This window comes from Taudactylus pleione, unplaced genomic scaffold (assembly GCF_031769625.1).
Source record: "Taudactylus pleione unplaced genomic scaffold, aTauple2 ptg000127l, whole genome shotgun sequence".
Classification (NCBI taxonomy): domain Eukaryota; kingdom Metazoa; phylum Chordata; class Amphibia; order Anura; family Myobatrachidae; genus Taudactylus; species Taudactylus pleione.
Genome location: NW_028284529.1, coordinates 5198601 through 5216887, shown reverse-complemented (window position 1 = coordinate 5216887; position 18287 = coordinate 5198601). Strand labels below are relative to the sequence as shown.

The 18287-nt window shown below is 43.9% G+C and overlaps 1 protein-coding gene across 1 annotated transcript in view; it reads left to right on the top strand.

Annotated features, from left to right (window-relative positions):
- Positions 1-603: 603 nt before the first annotated feature.
- LOC148523812 (cyclin-dependent kinase 4 inhibitor B-like) overlaps positions 604-18287 on the top strand; it is a 33563-nt gene continuing 15879 nt past the window's right edge. Inside the window, exon 1 of the mRNA XM_088472646.1 lies at positions 604-974. Within this exon, the coding sequence (XP_088328772.1) occupies positions 849-974 (126 nt within the window). The 5' untranslated portion in view covers positions 604-848. The remainder of the gene's footprint in view (positions 975-18287) is intronic.

The following is an 18287-nucleotide window of genomic DNA, read 5'->3' as shown; positions in this document are numbered from 1 at the left end:
TAATAGAAAGTATTCCCATGAAATCATTGTGTATACATCAACCTAATGCCTAGAAAATAATTATTAGATGGATAGATAGATAGATAGATAGATAGATAGATAGATAGATAGATAGATAGATAGATAGATAGATAGATAGATAGATAGATTTCCAGCAACTGGAAGTCATGCACTGTACTCTGTAGCTCACTGGTATATATTGTACAAGAAGCTTCCCTTTGCAACATTGTCTTCTCTGTATCGATTCTCTGTATCTCTTCCTACCTAAACTATAGAAATATAAATCATGTCTGTATCTCATTCATTGGCTTGTTGTAAAACTGACTGTGAAAATAGTAAACTTTTATATTTTACTAACTGCATTTTACTCCGGAATAGAGCAGCTCGGTGTTGCCAAAACAATATGAGGACAGGAAACCGTACGTTCAAAGTCGTCTTTTTCTTACCAAGCAATGACATCACTGACATGAGATAGTTATATTCCTCTCTCGCCAGCAGGGGGTTGTGAATCATACAGCTATAAATGGAATATCAACTGTTATATCCCCAGTGTGATCACTACAGACAAGTCAGTACATGAGCAGTCCACCCACACAGATGACATGGGCTACACAGGGTCAGCAGCAGCGGCAGCAGTATCCTGGCTGTGAGAGGAGATGATACACGGGAATCAACCATTGAAGCTTCCACCGGGTTTTCTTTTATGTACTGTACAGTCTGAGTAAGAGGACATCGCTATTCGGGGGCTGTTGTGAAGCGCGCTGCCCATGATGACACCAGAGGGCGTGCTATGTACGGACACAACGGCTGTATATACCAGCTAGCGTTCACTAACCTGGCAAAGTACCATGGCCTCTGAGGCAGACAGATTAGCTACGGCAGCCGCCAGGGGGGATGTACAGCTGGTGACAGAGATGCTGGAGAGTGGGGTAGACCCCAACGCCACTAACTCCCAGGGCAGGACCCCCATTCAGGTAAGTGACTTTGGGGAAGGCGCAATTCAATCATTTGCTGATCAAACATCCTTCCATAAAGCAAGAACCAACAGGAAGCAGCATCTGCCAGCCTTGTCATTCCAAAGGCATTAGTACAAACAGTAACACATCAATACATATAAAATGCATATAATCTATACAGCACAATCAGAATACATGCATAGCAAATAATATATATAGTTCTTAAAAATATATATCAAGATGTTGGAGCCTGGGACAATCAAGAAAAAAACATTTTCATATAGAACTTAACTTGCACCTACTGATAAGATGACGGTGCTAGTATTTGGTAGTTTTTACTGATAGATAGATAGATAGATAGATAGATAGATAGATAGATAGATAGATAGATAGATAGATAGATAGATAGATAGATAGATAGCAATACATACATATATTTAGATATCTATATGTATGTGTGTAATATAAATATGTGTGTGTGTAATATATATATATAAATATATATATATATATATACACACACACTCTCTCTCTCTCTCTCTCTCTCTCTCACAGGATTCCGGCACTCAAGCTGTAGTGGATAGTATAAATGCCCAGGTGCATCCCAAAAATGGAGACACATATATAAGCAATTTGGGCGGCGCTCACTGGGCTTATACCCAACTATAAATCACACTAACATATCATATATATATATATATATATATATATATATATATATATACATGCATACCTGTTAGAGCCTGTGACAATCAAGCAAATATCAATTTTCACCCATAAACTTGATGACGGTTCTAGTATGGTGCGATCGAGTATTTTGGTGGTTTTTGCGTATAGATAGATAAATAGATAGATAGATAGATAGATAGATAGATAGATAGATAGATAATGTGCGTGTATATAATATATATGCATAATTATATATTTTATATAGATATATATGCGTAAATATATTTACATATATGTGTATATATATACATATATACACTGTAAAAGGATGCTGAAATAACGGCACTCACATCTATAGACATGTTTGTGTATATCTATCTATCTATCTATCTATCTATCTATCTATCTATCTATCTATATAGTATAAGGATGCAGAAGTAGCGGCACTCACATGGCTATATAGTTATATATATATATATATATATATATATATATATATATAATAGTGTGCTAGATGGAGCATTAATTTCCCAACTACACAATAGTGATATAGTGTAGTGATAGATGATACATCGATTCATCTAAATATATTGAGATATAGCTATAATATATATATATATATATATATATATATATATATGTATATAATTTAGATAGATATAATATTTATATAGATGTGTATATATATATATATATATATATTCACATATATGTGTGTGCATACTTATATTTGTGTGCCAACCTACTTTCTGGATTTTATTTACATATATAGATATAGATACAGATATATATATATATATATATATATATATATATATACTGTCAAAGATGCAGAAGTAGCGATATATATGGATAGATATGTGTGTATGTATATATATATATATATATATATATATATATATATGCTGTATAAGGATGCTGGAGTAGCGGCACTCACATGCCTATATGTATATATATATATATATATATATATATATATCCTGAATATAGTGTATAAACACTGAAACGCTCATAAACTACTTGTGATTTGAGTGATATTTTGCTTTGGACAAGTGCCACACCTTTATTATCTATATTCAATGGCTTTGTGAGGGCACCGCCTGCAGATACTGGATTGTTGTTTTGGAGTGCCGAATTACACGCTGATAAATATATATATATATATATATATATATATATATATATATAACAGTGTGTTAGATGGAGCATTAATTACCCAACTACAAAATAGTGATATAATGTAGTGATAGATAGATAGATAGATAGATAGATAGATAGATAGATAGATAGATAGATAGATACTTATAGCTTATGTTTATTATTTACTTATTGTATCTTCTTTGACATTGCTGCTTTGGTACACGCTTGTATGAAATAAAACTAATCAAAAACATTTGAAAGGACTTTAGGAAAAACAAGTGATTTCTTCCGTTGGTATATGTACCTACAATTTAGATGCACATATGTGTCTTTACTTTTCATTAAACGAATCTCTAAAATACTTTATTAATATCTTAAAAACACTTGAGCCAATACTAATATAAAGATTTTGACATTTACGTATAAATGTGCAGAACTATTATTTATTTCACTTTGCACATATTGTTTGATACACAGGCCCTTTATTCTGTAATGACGTTATTTCACATTCAAGACTGAGAAGCTGTAAATAACACCACAAGTAGCCATTCTTTCCATTGGTAATATAACCCTTTGCACATGCTAATAAAATATATCATGGAAGATAACACGCCGAGCCTAGAAAACAAATAGACTGAAAATTAAATAATAGTAAATATCATTAACTATTACATAGTGGAAGCAAACAGTTATTAATATAAGCTGAACACAAGTTATACACAGCTGACACAGGAATAATAGCTGTTTATGACTTATTTATGCCTGTTCGAGAATGGTACCTCACCTGTGCTTATCACAGCTACACGGATGAGCTAGTTATAGTTATACCACATATGTCACGCACATAAACAGTATCGATGCATGCAGTTTATTATTACTCCGCCTTTGCCATACTTTAAAATGAATAGACAAACAATACATCTGCGTAATTCGATATTATTTGTTTCAAATAATGCAGAACACTCGTCGGTAATAAACGAAATCTTATATTACTGTACCAGGCTGTCTTTGACCGGCTGTTATATCCTCTTTAATGTCATTCACTAAATACACAATACAGCACTATTACCATTTCCAGCATGTGTCTGGTTCAGTGAACACTGGCACCAAAGTTATGGGCTGTGGTCATTTCTGATCGGTAATTATACGTTTTACTAAAGTAGAGAACAATGAAAATACGTCTTCAAGAAAATAACTGCATCTTATATTTAAAGGGAATAGAATAGGGGGCTCTAAATAAATCTATGTAATATCATATAAAATAATGACATTCATTGAGGGACATGTTGAAATGTTATACATGTGATGCCCATGTGCACTGATGGTCAGAGGAATCTCAATAACCCCCTATCCAAATGTATAAATCGTTTGCTATGAAGTATAAATTAATATATCTATACGTGACCACTGAACTACAGTATAAGTTCCCAAATGAATGCTCCTGTATTTGTTATGTGTGATGCAGGGGAGTAAGTAAGAGGCCAAACAATTGGTGTGAACAGTCCTATAATTTATTAATTTACTATAAATATATGAAATACTTTTATAAATCAGTATTGATAAAGATCATGATATTTGGTACAAGACTTTCACACCTATTATTTTATATCATTACATGCAAAATTGTTTAATTGGTATTTTCTGTTGTCTAAACATGCCGTGTGCCAGCATCATTTAGTAGATTTATTAGGTTGTAGTATATTAATCATATAGGGACACATCTGGCTAATTGCCTGCTGGTTTCCAGATTGATATGTGTATCTGTAAAATAACTATACGGTTCATGCGGAGTTGGACACACACCTCTATGCTCAGTTTAAAATATAAATATTTATACTGCATTAGTCAAAGCTAGTAAAGGTCTGTAAGCAATTTGCATACATTTTCAGATACTCGCTCTTCCTTCAGTGTGAAGAGGGGGGAGACGTGTGTCCACGCAGTTCAATCGGTGTGTGTGTTTGAGGGTATGGCTGGGTACACACTGCAGCGACGGGCACTCCAATTTGTACCCAGTTTAAATGTGAACTGGGGCAGTCCGGCATTAGACTGAGTAGCCGCAGTTGTCGGAGGACTGGTCCCAATACTCACTGATGACAATGATAATGATGGCCAATATTAGCTGGTTGATTCGTATTACAGATTCACCTCTGAAGCTCATAGTGCTTTGTTCCTTGCCCATGACTATGTTATATGATTTTGTGGGTGTATTTCATTTGTACATGAGAATGATTATTGTATCTGCAGTATTAAAATAAGCTTTTTCATTGAAATCAAGCCTGAAAGAAAATCATTTTTTCACTAACACAAAATAAAAATAAGATAAAGCTAAAATTTGTTGACTATATTTTCATGCAATTCTAATTGGTAATCAAGATTAATCACCATCTAATCAGTGTCAGACTGGGACACAAAGGGGGGAAACCATGGGAAGGGTCCATGGAACAGTGTGTACCTGCTTTAGTCTAAAAACAATCTATACCCTCTGTGGTTTTATAATAATCCCATTTAGTCTATTAATAATCTGTGCCCCTTTTTTATTATTATTATTATTATTATTATTATTATTATTATTAATCTATATGGGAAGAAAAGAGCCCGTGTCCCTGCATGTGCCGGATAATACATCCGGGTGCTTTGATGCATATTGCAATGCGATCATGGGTGGTAATGTCATGCCCAGATCGCATTGCAATAGCGATCATTAATAAATGGGGGCCTAAATATAAACCAGGTGGTAATCTGGATGGTGAGTGTCACAATCAAGGGTTTATACTCAGTGTAGGACTACCTCTGTGCCAGGGACTGTGGATGCTATCCAGTTTGTCGGAAGTCTGTGAGTGATGGGAAACTGTCTGCTTGCTATGCACAGCTACACCCCGCAGACATTTTTGGGAGAGGATTACTCTCCTCTGCTGCCTGCTTGTACATGCATTAATGTTGGTGCACAAGGACAGATTGGGATGAAATCCAGCCCGGGAAAATTTCTGGAAGCAGCCCCAATGGGGATGGGTCTGTGGAGGGGGTGAGATAGTCCTTTGTCATAGGACATGATTCTGAATTGGAGGCAGCTGCAGCCTTCTTTCCATCTTTTGCTGCAGTTGTGTTTGTGACTTTATGCCGCTACAAAGCCGCTTCCTGGTGTACATCTGTGCATCTTGAAGTGTAAGGATTGAGATGCTCACTTTCAAAGGGAAATGTATGAAGGGGCCTTCTAACAGGTGGCAAAGTCTGGACCTGCTTCACCCATTATCAAGGCAAGGCAGGTCCTGACACTGCCCGCATGTATTTAAAAAAACTTTTGTTGAAGAGGAAGAGTGTTAGGTCACCTCTCCTGCGAATCACACTCTCCCTTCTTTGGCATATGACTAGGGTAGAGACTATTTCCATTTCAGATTTTGTACCTGGAAGTGACGTGCACTGAGGGCGGAAGTGTAGTTTCCTGCCCACACAGTCAGACAAAAAGAGGAAATTTAACCGCTCACCGCGCTTCAGGCACGGTGGCTCGCCACATGGTTATATTCCCCCTCTATGCCCACTTGGATGGTAGGGAATGACGTTGGACACTGGCTGATGATGTCATGATCAATCTACGGAAGGGGATCTAGCTGTTACCATATGTGCTTACAATGAGTCTGTACATGCGCCAGTCAGAAACTCCCAGCTGTAATTGAAAAAACAAAAAACTTTATTGCTGTGTGATACAGCAACAACAGCTGTCTAAATTGATGGCTGAAGTTGTAGGAACGGTCAGTACCACCACCGTTCACACATTTTGCAGCCCATTTATCAAAATGTATTTGAGGGTTTACCTTAAATACTAAGTATCCCCCGTATGTATTAAGGAGGGACCACAGCTGCTGTGATCCCTACATTACCACTGGCAGCCACCTCCCCCATAGGTTTCTATGCGATGCATTCCAGATAGTGGCCCCCACAGCTTACGCCATCTGAAGATGACATTAGCCGCTGTAGACTATGGGCTACACCGCACACTATTAGCTGGCGGAGGGATCCGACCGTACCCTCCCCGGCTATGGTGGATGTGCATGTGCAGTACACGGGACTGCGCATGCACACCACTCCCTGTAGTGGCCGGCAGCTCTCTGGAGATATCACAGTGATGGGATCCTTTCAGAGCCCGTGTCCTTGCATGTCCCGGATGATACATCCAGCCAATAGGATCGCTTTTTGCAAAATTATCAGCAACTGCAACGCGATCATGGAATGCCAGTAATGCACCGTTGCTGGCATGCCCTGATCGCATTGCAAAAGCGATCCTTGATAAATGGGCCCCTAGGTGCCCTATCTAGGGATAGTGATGCAGATAATGATAGGGGCACAGCACCCTTGTCATTCTGATCAATTCCCTGCATTACTACATGCAGGGTAGCGGTAACTGCAGCACATAATGGCCCTGATTCAGAGCTGGACGCTCTTACCAGAGCGCTCGCTCTGAATCAGGGCCCATCTCCATTAAAATGGAGCATCCTCCTGGACGCTCATATAGCTGTGCGAGTGAAACCCTGTGGTTGGGTTTCTCAACCGCAAGGCCAGGAGTGATTTTGGCTCTATCAGAGCCAAAATCACTCCCACTGACATCACTAGTGATGTCAGTGGGGCCGGCTTCAGACGGTAGGCGTTCCCATGGGAACGCCTCCGTCTGACAGGCACGCCCCCGGAACGCCCACCAAAGGGGGCGTGCTGTCAATCAACATCGACAGCACGCCCCCTTTGGTGCGAGACCCGGAGTGATGGAAAGTCCTTCGCTCGCTGGGTCTCGCGCATGCGCACGATGGAGCTCCCTCCGTTGTGCGCATGCGCAGTGGGGACCATCAACCCACTTGCGAGCGTACTGCTGCTCGCGAGTGGGTCTGAATGACCCCCAATGTGCGCTATTACCGATTTTACCCCTAAGACCCCTTAATACATCTACCCCACAGCCTGTAAAATTACAGTTAGAAGCTTATTGGTTGGTACCTTATCTCTCTCTAAGGTTTGATACATCTTCCCCTCACTGTCTACAGACACTGCAATTATGCTTTGCGTGTCTTTAGTATTATACTAGGTGTAGATAATCTGTCGGAGTATGGCCTCCAATGTGAGCGATTCAGCGTCTTTGTATGCAACCACTTACAGCAACACGCCTATACTATGCTACATCTAAGGGGCATATTCAGTTAAAAAAAGTCCCGTACTTTTCGCATGCCGGACTTTTACCCGTCATCGCTGGTTTTACCTGCGGAAAAGTTTCGGGCGCATCCCTGCTTATCCCCGTATTCAATTCCAAACGACGCAAAAATGGAACCCAGTGAAACTCAAACAGATGAAAAGTGCTGTCAGATTTGGGGAAATCAGCCTGACACCCCCCAAATAGCCCTACTGAAGATATTTGGGGTACTTAAATCCTCTCAATAGCTGCTAATTAGCGTCTTTGCACAAGTGGTGAAGAATAGCATTTAGCAGCTTTTTTTGGAGAAAATAAGTTGTCCCAGCAAATTTGGGGTACATGAAAATAGGTGCAAACATATTTTAATCCACCTGCCACAAGCACCTGCAATCTTAAAAACACCTGGAGCATACTTGGGGGCCCCCCTGGAGACTATTTTGCTAGTTTTTAATTTTGTCCCCCAACTTTGTACTTTTTTGCCCCCTTTTTCAAAGTAATTTTTTGGGGTGTTCTTAAGTTTTTATATAATGTTTTATGCAGTTTACCTTTGGGGGCTGTCCCAAGGGTGCAGGGTGGTTTCTGCAAATTTACACCCCAAAACCCCAATTCTGCACTTTTTTTTCACCACCTTTGATAGGCGAATCTCTTTTGCCTATTCTAATGCATTGACTTTCCGCACCACCGAAAAGTCTTTGTAATCGAATACAGGGATAAGTTTTTGCCGGGCACAACGATGTCACTGGCGAAAACTTTTTTGCTGAAACCGGCTTATCACGGCTAATTGAATATGCCCCTAAGTCTGATTATCCAACCCCTGTAATCACCCAGGAATGTACAACACATTTCTAATACACTTCTTCGTGCATGCATCTGAATCTGTACTGCGACTCACACAAAACTCATCAGGATGAATGTGCAGTGCTACTCACATGCATGCGCAGAAGAAAAACATCACTCAAGTGGGTCCAACATCGCCACCTCGTTTGAAACAAAATTAGGGCCATATGTTGTATACTATGCCATAGTGGTGCTTGCTATATAAAAAAACTACAAAAGAGACATGCGTATTTATATAATGTCTATCTCTTTCTATCTGCTGATTCCACTCATTATAAATTATTCAGAAGTCCAAAAAATAGAAAAAAGAATTAACCAAAAAAATGTGCATATTCTGCCTGGCATTGATATGTTAGTTAACTCAGCAGCTGGCTTGACTTTATGGTGAACATCACACCAAACATGATGCAGAATCTAAGATTTATATATATATATATATATATATATATATATATACTGTGCAAAGGATTAAGGTAGTTGTAGAAAAAAATGCTGCAAAGTAAGTATGCTTTTAAAAATAGAAATGTTGGTAGTTTATTTTTATCAATTAACAACATGCAAAGTGAACAAAAGAGAAATCTAAATCATATCAATATTTGGTGTGACCACGCTTTGCCTTCACAGCAGCATCAATTCTCTTAGGTACACTTGCACACAGTTTTTGTAGGAACTCTGCAGGGAGGTTGTTCCAAATATCTTGGAGAACTAACTACAGATCTTCTGTGGATGTAGGCTTGCTCAAATCCTTCTGTCTCTTTATGTAACCCCATGCAGACTCTATGATGTTGAGATCAGGGCTCTGTGGGGGCCATATAATCACTTCCAGGACTCCTTGTTCTTCTTTACACTGACAATAGTTCTTAATGACATTGGCTGTATGTTTGGGGTAATTGTCCTGCTGCAGAATAAATTTGGAGCCAATCAGACACCTCCCTGATGGTATTACATGATGGATAAGTACCTGTCTGTATTTCTCAGCATTGAACACCATTAATCCTGGCCAAATTCTCAATCCCCATTATGTAGAGTATGTATTATGTATATGTCATATAATTGAAAGAAAAGAAAATCAGAGATATATACATTCAAATGGGATCATCAGTGCCATATACCTGCATTGGTTATAAGGCACAAATAATCCATATGACTACATGCATTTTCATGCACTAAGCCTTGGAGAGTGATAAAGTGGAGAGAGATAAAGTACCAGCCAATCAGCCCCTAACTGTTATTTCTACTTCAGGGTCCATAGGGGGTCCACAGGGTTGACCTTGGGGTATAGCTGGATCTGGATCCACGGGCACCACGCAGTTAAAGCTTTTGCTGCTCCCAGGATGCACTGGGTCCATCCTCCTCTATACCCTGCACCCGAGCCACAGGCAACTCAGTTTTAGTTGGTGCCCGGCCGGAGTCGGGTCACCCTGTGCGCAGGGGGGCTGCATTGCAGCCCTTAAGCTTATTTTATTTTTGGAGTTTTTTAATTTAATTTAATTTTTTAAACTCTTTAGAGCGGCAGCGTCGGGCTGTCTGTTGGACGTCCAAGCTGCTGCTCCTGCACCCCGCCGGCGCTGCGACGCCAGTACAGATCTGGGGATATCAGTGGGACCAGACTCTGGAGGAATCCCATGACTGCTGCCGGATCGACGGGGAACAGTTCTGAGGCGCTAGCAGTGGCAGCGGGCTCCCCCTCTACGGAGGCATACCCTATGGCTCCACTAGACCACCAGGGAATACAGCAGCAGCAGGAGCTGGCATCCCGGGGTTAAATGCTAGCCAGGAGAGGCAGCCTTCCCTGTCTAGCGGCTCCTCCCCTCAGCTCAGCGCACCTTTCTGCTCGGGTCCGGCAACGCTGAGCTGCATCCCTCCTTCGCCCACTCCTCCTCTGAGGTCTCCGGCGGCCATCTTTCCTACAGTGGCAGCGCAGATCTCTCAGGCAGCGTGTGGACCGGTCCCCCTGTGTACCTCTCCTCTGGTAGGACAGCGTACAGAGCACTATAGCCCTCCCAGACACTGAATCTGGGCAGGTTGATTGTCTGTGCTTTATTTCTAATACCTGTCAGTCTATACCTATCCCTTTCCTCCTACGGCCCCGGCAGGTGTGTGTGGGAAGGGCTTTTCTTGGATCTCACGTTTTTAAATTCATGTATTTGTGAGGTCGGTCACATACAGTTGTGTGCTAAACGGTGCCATATCTGTGGGCTTGTGTGCTGCATGCTTGTGGGTGCGCCAGAGGTGAATCACTGAACTTCCCTATTGTGTTGATATATTTCTGTATGTATATATTTTGTCATGTCTGACGAGAAAGTTGAGCACCGCGGCTCCTACTCTGTTCTCCTGCAGACACTGCATCGCTGCATCAAATCAGCAGGATTTGTCACAGGATGGGCTGTGTGTGCGGTGCCAGCAGTTACCTGGTCCCTCTAACCGCCCAATTTCAGGACAGGACCCTCCTTGGGCGGTGTTTTCTCAGGTGCTGGCTTCCATCGTGGACCGTCTGGCAGTCCCGACTGCCCTCCCCCTCTAGAGGATTACCCCAACCAGCCATCCACCCTCTCAGGGTATACCACATCTATTGCAGTCTTCCCCTGGGCCTCAGGCTGTTACTCCATATGCATGGTGACCTATGTATATTCAGTCCCCTCCAGAGACACAGCAGTCCATCATTCCCTTCAGGGGCGGGTCAACCATCATGGGTGGATGTGTTCTCCAGTTCAGTCCAGAGTTTGGCGGCCTCATCTTCGGCCTTTCAATTATGCTACGAAGTCACAGGCCTCAGAAGGCATCTAAACGCCCTGTAATGTCATCCCAGTCTGCGCAAGTATCAGACTCTGAGGCATCCTTGCATGATGGGGAATTGCCAGAGGACTCTGTCCGGGATCTGGAAATGAAATCTTCCATTAATGTGCCGGCATTGGTAAGGGCAGTGTGGTCTATTCGTGATATTGAGGATGACGCATCGGCCCCTAAGTCCAAGTATCCGAATTTCAAGCAGACAAAAGTGACTTTGGCTGTTTTTCCGCTATCTGACCAGCTGACTGATCATATGGCGGAGGCCTGGCAGTCGCCTAGTAAGAGGTTCCAGCAGCAGAAACGTTTAGCGTTTAGTTATTCGTTTCCTGCAGGTTATTGCAAAAAGTGGGAAACCCAGCCTGCGGGTTACTCGCTTAATCAAGAGTGCTACCTTGCCTATGCCGTCCATTTCATCCCTAAAGGATCCCACATACAGGAAAGTGGAGACTTGTTTAAAATCAATTTATTCTTTCTCAGGGGCAGTGGCCCATCCGTCCATGGCCATCTCTTGGGTGGCTGACTTCTTCAATTCACCCAGTTCTGGTACAACACCACCATGGATGCATGGGTTCGAGAAGTGGTCTCTGAGGGGTACGCCCTCTCCTTTCGTCACTGACCTCCCCAACAGTTCTTCTGCTTGAGTCCTTCTCAGGATCAGACCAAGGCCTTGCAGATTCAGGAAGCAATAGAGTCCTTGCTGAAAGCAGGGGTCATTGATTCCGTTCTGCCTCCTCAATGTGGGACGGGTTACTATTCTACTCTGTTTCTGGTGCAGAAACCCAATGAGTCTCATCGGCCTATCCTCAATTTAAAGTCGCTGAACAAGTTCCTCAGAGTACCCAAATTCACGATGGAAACTTTGCATTCCATCATTCTGGCTATGGAACCTGGGGATTACATGGTCTCCCTGGACATCCAGGATGCCTACCTTCTTGTTCCTATAGCGCCTTCACACCAACGGTACCTGAGGTTTGCTATACGACAACACCACTACCAGTTTCAGGCTCTGCCCTTTGGCCTCTTCACGGCTCCAAGGGTATTCACCAAAATTATGGCGGTCATGGTCGCCCTTCTATGGAGCCAGGGTATACGGCTTCTGCCGTATCTGGACAACCTCCCATTGCTGGCAAGCTCTCTCCGGAGGTACTTCTACTACAACTATACCTGATGATCGCTTGTCTGCAAGCGCACGGGTGGCTGATAAATTGGAAAAAGTCCTCCCTGATTCCTTCACAATGGATGGTTCATTTGGGAGCCCTACTGGATTCTCATAAGCAAAGGATCTTTCTGACTCAGGAAAAGATTTCCTCCTTACAACTGCGGGTGTGCAGTTGCCTGAAGAGTTGCCGAGTGTCTGTTCACTTGGTAATGAGGGTTTTGGGTCCATGGTGTCGGCATTCGACATGGTGGAGTATGCCCAGTTTCATTCCAGGCCCCTGCGGGGGCTGATTCTATCCAAATGGAATGGGTTACCACACCAGATCAGGACTCAGATGCTGGTGTTGTCTCCGGAGGTGTGCCTGCTGCTTGCTTGGTGGCTTCAGACGTCACATCTCACAATTGGTCGACCCTTTTGGATCCCAGACTGGGTTCTGCTCAAAACAGATGCCAGTCTCCGGGGTTGGGGTACAGTGATGGGTCCACTTTCACTTCAGGGTCGTTGGACGGCGAAAGAAGCGGTTCTTCCCATCAACATTCTGGAACTTCGGGCCATGTACAGGGCCTTCCAGTTGTCCAGTCACGCTCTTCAAGGAAGTGCTGTGCAAGTTCAGTCTGACAACGCCACCATGGTGGCGTACATCAACCATCAAGGGGCGACTCACAGTTGAGCAGTGATATCAGAGGTGTCACGCATCCTGTCTTGGGCAGAGTGCCACCTTCCAGCTGTCTCGGCAGTCTTCATTCCAGGAGTACTCAGTTGGGAGGCGGATTTCCTCAGCCGTCACGACGTGCATCTCGGGGAGTGGTCACTTCACCCAGAGGTATTTCAACTACTCGTGGACATGTGGGGACTGCCAGAGGTGGACCTCATGGCCTCCCGTCACAATCACAAGCTGTCCGTGTACGGGTCCAGGACAAGAGACGCAGGCACAAGCCTGGTGGATGTGCTGTCAGTTAAATGGAAATTTCAGCTGGCGTATCTATTCCCTTCGATATCCCTGCTGCCTCGGGTCTTTCGGAAATTCAAGCAGGACAACGGCATGCTTCTGCTGGTGGCTCCGGCTTGGTCCAGACGTCCTTGGTACTCCGATCTTCGGAGCCTCTCCGTTCCCTCTGCCTCAACGTTGGGACCTGTTGTCTCAGGGGCCCTGCCTTTACCTGGATCTGGGTCATCTGTCTTTGATGGCGTGACTCTTGAGACTTACGTCTTAAGGTCCCGGGGTTTTTCCAGCTCAGTCATCAGCACGATGCTACAGGAGCGAAAGCCAGCTCCCGCCAGGATTTACCACAGAGTGTGGCATACTTATTTTCAGTGTGCATACATATTTTCAGTGTTGTGAGTCCAGAAACTTTGATCCTCAGGCGTTTCGTGTTTCTAAGGTTTTGGCATTCCTTTAGTCTGATTTGGACATAGGCTTACGCTTAGCTTCTTTGAAAGTTCATGTGTCTGCACTATCTGTGTGGTTCCAGCGTAGGATAGCTACTCTGCCAGATGTCCGCATTTTTTTCCAGGGTATTCTCAGAATTCAGCCTCCCTTTGTTCCCCAGTGGCTCCTTGGGATTTGGCGGTGGTGCTTCGGGCCCTACAGGGTCCTCCATTTGAACCTCTTGAGTCGGTGGAACTCAAGTGGTTGACGGTTAAGACTGTTTTTCTCCTGGCTATTGCTTTGGCCAGGAGGGTGTCAAAATTGGAGGCACTTTCCTGTCATCCTCCTTTTATGATTTTTCACCAGGACAGGGTGTTGCTTCGCACTCGCCCGGGGTTTTTACCTAAAGTGGTTTCTAAGTTCCACAATAATCAGGAAATTGTTGTGCCGGCGTTTCAGTCACCTGATCTCTCGGCTGGGGAGGAATCCTTAGATGTGGTCCATGCCCTCAACGTTTATGTGGACCGGACTAGTTCCATTTGGAAGTCGGATTCCTTGTTCATCCTTTTTGGTTTTAACAAGAGGGGTTGGCCTGCCGGCAAACAAACTTTGGCCCGTTGGCTTAGTTTGGTTATTTGTGAGGCTTATGCACAGGAGAGTTTGCCTGTTCCAGCCTCTGTTAAGGCTCATTCTACTCGGTCTGTGGGTCCCTTGTAGGCTGCTAGCCATTGCGACCTTGGCTGCTAAGCTGTTTAAGGCGGCCACGTGGTCTTCCATCCAGACCTTTCTGAGGTTCTATGCTTTTGACACCTTCGCCTCTCAGGATGCATCCTTTTGGCACCGGATTCTTCTTTCAGCACAGGAGCATCCCTGCCCTTAGTTGAACTGCTTTGGGACATCCCCAAGGTCAACCCTGTGGACCCCCTATGGACTCTGAAGTAGAAAACAAGTGATATGGTAAGAACTTACCTTTTTTTATCTCTGTTTCTATGAAGTCCATAGGGTCCACAGGGTGCTTACCCTGATGCACCTAGCTTCATATGGGCTATGTGGCTGGTCACCGGTTTTCCATCTCCCTTTCTGTGAGTATGGTTCTTGCGTGTTCCAGTCTTCCTTCACTCTGTTTTTCCTCCTCCGGCCTTGCCTACTTACCAACTGAGATGCCTGTGGCTCGGGGGTGGGATATAGAGGAGGAAGAACCAAGTGCCTCCTGGGAGCAGCAAAAGCTTTAACTGCGTGGTGCCCGTGGATCCAGATCCAGCTATACCCCAAGGTCAACCCTGTGGACACTATGGACTTCATAGAAACAGAGATAACAAAGATAAGTTCTTACCATATCTCTTGTGTTTTCAAACACAGCTTGTAAACTGACAGTAGCTGATTGGTTGGTACTTTATCACTCTCCACTTTATCACTCTCCAAGGCGGCTGATGCTAGATCCAAATGGGCAAAATGACCTCTGACATCACAACCATGTGACCTGCGATGGCAAGGGGAGGGTCAAGGCCAGTGAGCTAGCAGTTTTACTATCCATGTGGACATAGAGTATGAACAGTAACCTGTGCTGAGCGATGCGAGACACCGTGCCCGGAGCATGGTGAGCAAAACGAGCCTGCGAGGGTACACTTTGGATCCCATGTTCTGTACCTCACTCCTCCCCTGCCATTGTGGGTCACATGTTTCTGACATTAGAGGTCCTTCAGCATACTTCACTTTAGACCTAACCCTAAGTAAATGGTGCCCCTATCAAATATACGGGAGCCACCAGCTGGTACCTTTACTCCCCAGTTCCAATGCCCCTGCAGCTGGTGTCAAGCAGGGAGTGGGAGGTGAGGTGCAGCACAGCTAATAGAGTGGCCAGTCCCAGACGAGAGACCAGCCACCATGATGCAACAATGAGCCCTTTCACAGTACCTAAAGTAAGGAAACAAAAATTGCCGATCGAGGCTCATATGAATCTGCCTTGGAGGGAAACACGGAGCCCAGCCTGGCGGGAACTTCCCCTTGCTCCCATTTGGCCAATCTGCCCCTGTCAGCGCATGCACAACTGGCTGAGATAAAAAGTAAAGTGATCGTGGTTGCACTGATCGCAGGCATGGGCTCCTACTGAAGCCCCTGTGACTCAATATTAACACATTTAGGTGAATAAGGATTTATTAATGCTGTGAATTGTGGTGATAAGGAATCCTTATTATTGGGGGGCTGGCTGAATCTTTTATTAAATATGCCTCAAAATCTTTTTACAGAGTTCACTATCTCTGTTTGTGGCTTTTTAATGAATACTGCTTTTAAATGTTTTCTGATCAGATAGATGTTAGCCCGGTACTGCTGCATTCCAAGCCACTAGCTCTCTCCGGTGGAGTTTTGAAACAGCAGACCGGTCTAATATCCAAATGTACAGCGCTAATCAGATTAATTATATGGAATCTGATGGAATTAAGTTAATCATTATTATATACATCCTGTGAGAAGAGTGCTGCTATTAACACCATTATAAAAGTAATAGTTTCCCCATATGATTTATCTTAAGAAACACAGCCAGTTCTCAAATAGTTAATTTCTTAACTGAAGTTTGCGCAAATCAGTCCATTTAAACATGTAGTTGTATAATGGAATTTGCTACTCATAGCAGCTAGGCCTTGGTCTCACTGTGAGCTGAATCACTACACTACTCCACACAAGACCTCAACTACTAAAATGGGATGCAGTTGAGGTGCCGCCAAAATACCGAAGCTGGAATCCCGCCACCTGGCAAAATGCCAACACCGATATCCCGAAGGGGATCAGGATACCGGCGTCGGCATCCCAAACCACCGGACTGCCGAAAGTTCAGGCCAGGTAAGTATGAGCTACTTCCCAGGGAATGGGGGGTTAGGTTTATGCACCCCCGGGGGGAAATTAGGGTTAGGCACCCCCCAGGAGTGTTAGGGTTAAGGTGCTTGGAAGAGGGGTTAGGGTTAGGCACCACAGGGGGAAGGTTAGGGTTAGGCACCCCCTAGGAGACTTTGGTTTAGGTAGCATGAATGAACTTTGGGCCTGATTCAGACCCGCTCGCGAGCGCACAGTGCTCGTAAGTGGGTCGGTGGTCCCCAACTGCGTATGCGCCACCTCCGGCATGCGCAAAACCCTACTGCGATGGCAGCTCTGTCACAAAGGGTCTCGCTACAAGACAGAGCAGCTGTTGATGTTGATTGACAGCTCGCCCCGTTTTGTAGGCGGGGAGGAGGGTGGCTGCACAAATGCAGGTGTTCCCTTAGGAATGCCTGGCGTTTGTGGGCGGCCCTACTGACATCACTCGTGATGTCGGTAGTGGACTTCCTGCTCCTAGGGCAGGAAGTCCACTCGGGCTTGCGAGAGCTGAGACCCTACCATAGGGTCTCCTCGCAGCCCGATGGTCGTGATGATCGTGACCATCGCCTGGCCACTCGCAAAAGCTGTGGGTGGTCACCCACAGCTTAGCGAGCGGCCTGGAGGCCGAAAAAAAAAACCCTGCCCTGATTCAGAGACCTGTGTGTTCGATGTTATCCTGTATAGTTTGTCTTGAATTTTAGAATATATGTGAATAGATTGTTATGTGTTCAGGACTCATTATCTGTTTAAAGGAGTGGTGACCATAAATATAATTTTGAATCTGTGTTTTTAGTAACATACACAAATTGAGTATATCTTGGAGATGTTATGTTTAATCCTAGGTTGGGTACACATCAGACGATCCTGGATCGTAGCCAACAGGACGACCAATGTAACAATACATTGGGCGCCTGTACACACAGATATAGCGTGTGACTGCAAGGTATATTTTTTAATGTCCATATCCAAAAGCATGCCATTGGCCACCGGATTGTCACATCTGCTGTTCAGAACAGCAGATTTGACAACCCCGATGTCGTCGGGCAGGAGCGAGCAAATCATGGGTACACATCAGACGATGTGTATGATATGCCACTCCAATCTACGGAATCGGACAACACATCACCTAATGTGTAATTGTAGTGTGAGGTATTGTTAGGAATATTGTGATTTAATATTAGGACATTGGATTGGGGGCTAGACAAGGTTAAGATATTGTAAAGAGCTACTTGGCATATGCAGTTGCTATTTGGCTTTGTTTATGTGTTCATTTACTAAGGTGACAATATGGCAATGGTGCATATGTATTCATATAGGCTGTATGAACAGATTGTTATATCTGTGGAATAG